This window comes from Condylura cristata, unplaced genomic scaffold (genome assembly GCF_000260355.1).
Source record: "Condylura cristata isolate star-nosed mole 26May11 unplaced genomic scaffold, ConCri1.0 scaffold00020, whole genome shotgun sequence".
Lineage (NCBI taxonomy): Eukaryota > Metazoa > Chordata > Mammalia > Eulipotyphla > Talpidae > Condylura > Condylura cristata.
Genome location: NW_004567121.1, coordinates 9,452,661 through 9,456,862, shown reverse-complemented (window position 1 = coordinate 9,456,862; position 4,202 = coordinate 9,452,661). Strand labels below are relative to the sequence as shown.

Below are 4,202 nucleotides of genomic sequence, written 5' to 3'. Positions count from 1 at the left end.
CCACCCCTGAGTCTCTGACCTGTACCCCAGTTCTGTATGCACAAATAAATAAATCTTTAAAAAAAAAATATGTACACATTTATCATACTTTTAGAAACTTCAGTTTAACATTTGTTATCCAGTAATGTTTTCAATAAGTCATTAAATAAGGTAACATGGACATGCAAGAGTAGAGTCTCTCAGAACACAGCTTCCATTACATTTCTCTTCTATGAGAATTGACAACTATATGCTCCAAATTCCTACTCTACTTTGTTAGCTATGGCAATCATCCTAAGTACAAAAAGTAAGCTGGAAAAAAAAAGTTTAAAACAGGTTCAAATGTAAAGCATATATTACTAAACTATGACAACTATAGCATAAAGGCTATGAAATGTATTTTTTTAGGGTATATTATTTAGAATGCTTTCTAAAATAGTAGTTATCATCCTGTTGCTGAGTATTTTCCTTAAGATGATAAAAACCAGTTTAATTATACTGTGTAGTTTTTATCCACAACAGCACCATTAATCAGAATAATTCTGCAGAAAGACAGTAGATGTCCATTCTACAGTAAAACGACAACAAAACCCCCTACAAATAGCATTAGCACCAAAACACTGTTATTTTATGAACATTCACCCTAATGGAATTCCAGTAAGGTCTTTTTTACCCATCCTACACTCTATTCTTTTTGACAGGTTCTCTTAAGATCACTGGTAGCCTTCATTTTATTGGCCTCAGTGACTTTTTTTTTTTTACATTACATTGCACACAGGGTATTTAATGTGGGGCCAGGCAAATATCTAGACCACTGAGAGTTCATAGGCTACTCACATCAGAAGAATACAGGAACCCAATCTTTTATTTACTTTAAATCATGTCACCAATCTGTTGACTGACTAACCAACACAGGCCAATCAGTAAGGTCAGCAGTTATTCTTTAAGGACTCATTCACACTAAGGTAATAGATGTGATGCTCAAGCATGACTCAAACCTCAACTCATTGACATTTTTAAATATTGATATTATTTACTTGATTTTGTTCATTTAAACTGCCCTCAACAAGGTCAACAATATACTACCCAATGAGTTAAGACTTTCTACAAGATTCTTGAATAAACATGTCCAATGGAGGTCAGCACACTTTTTCTGTGAAAGGTCAGAGAACAAATAGTTTGCCAAACCTGTCACAACTACTTATTATCTCTGCCACTGTAGCAGCTGCAGACAATTCATAGAGAATGACATGGCTATATTCCAATAATGCTTTACTTATAAGCAACTGAGCCTGAACTACAGTTTGCTGACCTATCTTACAAGTTTACTTCAAGGAACATGATGAATTCTCATTTTAGCTCTCTAGAAAGAACCAGATGCTACAATTGAGTATTCCTTCTGGGAAGATGGCTCATTGGCTTCTATGAGTCCTTCTCATTCTTGCTTTCTGACCTTTCCCTTTTCAGTGAGTCCTCTTCGGCTTCCGCTGAAATTTTCTCAACATTTCCCCAATGGTCCTTTTCAAATTATGCTCCCAGAAAGCTCAAAACTTTCTCTGAAATGGTATCCTTCTACTACAAATTCCATCTAGATTTGGAGATTCTGTTTGCAACATCTCTTAAGTAAATGTTAATCTCCCTACTTGATGCTGACTTTTAGTTTACAGGAACCACTTCAACTTAACCTTCTTCAACATAAAAATAACAACAACCAAAACAAAACAAGCAAATAAAAAAGAAAGATGGAAGAAAGTAAAAATTAAAACAACAAAACAATTTAAACTTGTCCAAAGTTATTAGCCATCCATTGTCCCTGTTCTCTTTCTGTGTGATATACTCAATAACGAGCTGCATGGTCTAGCACTTCAATCATTTTGATACATCTTCTTTTCCCTTATACTCAACCACTGAGTCTTAACAATTTAACTTCCTAAGTCTCTTTTTAACAGTCCTATATTCTGCATCCCTGGGGGAATGCAGCACTTTCCTTCTCTTATGCTATTCCCTTCTTTCTCTGCACAAATCACACAAGTTTTCACTCAATTGTTCAAACTTACAGGGTTCTTCCTTAACACTAGATAGCCTCTCTCCCATCGGTTAGCCAGGATATCATCCACTGACATTCAACTCAAACTGCATCCTATATTTTATCCATTGTAACACCAATAACAACACAGATAAAAATATAAATAGAGAAAAAGCATACTCAAATTTTCATCTTCCCTTGATATACATAAAAAACTAAGAAGGCTGGGGAGATAGGTATGTTATAAAACAAACACAACAAAATGTTAAATACAGAATCTTAATTATGCATATATACATATTTACTGTAGCATTTTTTAGTAAAGCTAAAAAATCCTATACCTTGAACTGTTGCTGTGTGACATCTTGTCTATCAGGGCGTAGAAACTCCAAAACCAAGGGAATAATATCTCTGCAACAGAAGTTATATGCTCCCAAGGCAGTAAAAAATGTTTGCTGAGCTTTATTTCTGACCTAGAGAACATATCATTAACAATACTTTCATTGAACGGCAAAAAATTGGAATGATTTCTAATGAATTATCAAATGTATAAAAAATAAATTTATCATTCAAATGTTATAACAACAGAAAAAATATATCAATGCATGTACCTAGCAACAATGAGTAATAAATGGTTATCTTTTCATAAAAAGGAAAACAGTACCACCAACCATACCATGGTTTAGTTTATATTGGTTCAAATAATTCTGATAAAAGGAGGAATTGAAGAACAACAATTAGCATTTTGTTCAATAACAATCAGCAAATCGTTAAATTTTTCATTCTAGTTACTTTTAATGAGAAGAGTAAGTTTTCTCTTACTCAACACAAGGACAGAGACTTTTCAAACTTCACCTTTTCAGAGCAAACTTTAAAGATAGCCCAATATTTTAAAACCCAAAAAGATATTCGAAAGAATTCATTAACTGATGGGCCAAGTAGTAACAGATAGTGGACTAATGATAATAAAAAGCAACACACATAATGCACTTCAAACTTCTAAAGGTTAAAAATCTCTGTGTTAGAGACTAGTTTCCTTATTCATTATTTAATAAAAATGGAATAATTGGTTATACATGAATCTCTTACTTTTTCCAGTTCTGTGCTTGGAGATACTCTCTTGGACCTATGCTATCTTAAAGGATGGAGCTCACGATTCATATGGCAGCAGCTTCCTGACGCCCATAACACCTATGAGGAATTATATGGTTTTCCTAGACTGGTTGTCAAACGTGATTTAATTAAGTGGCAGCAGCATCACACTAACACTATCTATCAACTTTCAATAATTCGTCAACTAATTAAAAATCACAAGAGCAAACATAAAAAGACTAGTAATGTTAGCTTGAATATATTTACAACTTGAAAAATGTTTTCTTTTCTAATAAATTACTTGTACTCTCTTGTTTTAATGGCATATTTAGATTGTAGGTTAATAAATTGGGACAGTAGGAGAGGGCACTGTTTGGACTAGCCTTACCTGACTGTATGAACTTGTAGATAAGCGAAGAAGGTCTCTAATCATATCTTGATGTACTTTTTTGTATTCACAACCTTCAACAGTTAGTGTCCTCAGCTATGAAAAGAAGACAAACCAAACTGCAATTAAAAATTACTTAGTTATGAAGTCACACAAATGTCTAAATATTCACCTGGAAAATTTCAATTTAAAGAAGTCATTGTGAGTTTTAAAAGATAATTACCTCATGCTGCAACATTACTCGGTCAATCAACAGTGCTCTAATATGTTGTTTTTTCCCATGGAGCTGAAAAATATTAGCAAATATGTCAACATTTCCCTATAAAAAACCTCAAGAATGAATTCCCCCTGAAACTCTTAATGGAAAATTAGTTCATGTGAGCTGCTGGATAGTGGAAGTATTTCATTTATTCCAAAGCCATCAGGCTTATATCAAAATATACTGTTCTCAAATGATTTTATGCAAACAGCAGAGGTATTCCCTTTAAATGTACATCTAACACTCTCCTATCCAGCACTCATTCTGTTAGCATATCAATGGATCTGAGCCAGAGAGGGTAATGGAATTGGTCCTTACTCAGTCACCACTGAAAAATACAAAAAGAGTACTAAAAAAAATTGCTCGACTTCCTTATATTCAAAAAATGCCTTTCTAAGTAATTGTGTATATTTATTACAGAATATAGTATGTTTTATTTTGGTAAAAATTGTGTTTAA

General features: G+C 33.3%; 1 protein-coding gene across 2 annotated transcripts in view; it reads right to left on the bottom strand.

The window, feature by feature from the left end:
* The window catches only part of PSME4 (proteasome (prosome, macropain) activator subunit 4), an 84,027-nt gene that overhangs the window by 23,411 nt on the left and 56,414 nt on the right, over window positions 1-4,202 (bottom strand). For both annotated transcript variants that reach the window (XM_004686198.2, XM_012727519.1), the window contains 3 exons: window positions 3,709-3,771; window positions 3,486-3,581; window positions 2,347-2,478 (listed from right to left, as the gene is read on the bottom strand). In XM_004686198.2, the coding sequence (XP_004686255.1) occupies window positions 2,347-2,478; window positions 3,486-3,581; window positions 3,709-3,771 (291 nt within the window). The remainder of the gene's footprint in view (window positions 1-2,346; window positions 2,479-3,485; window positions 3,582-3,708; window positions 3,772-4,202) is intronic.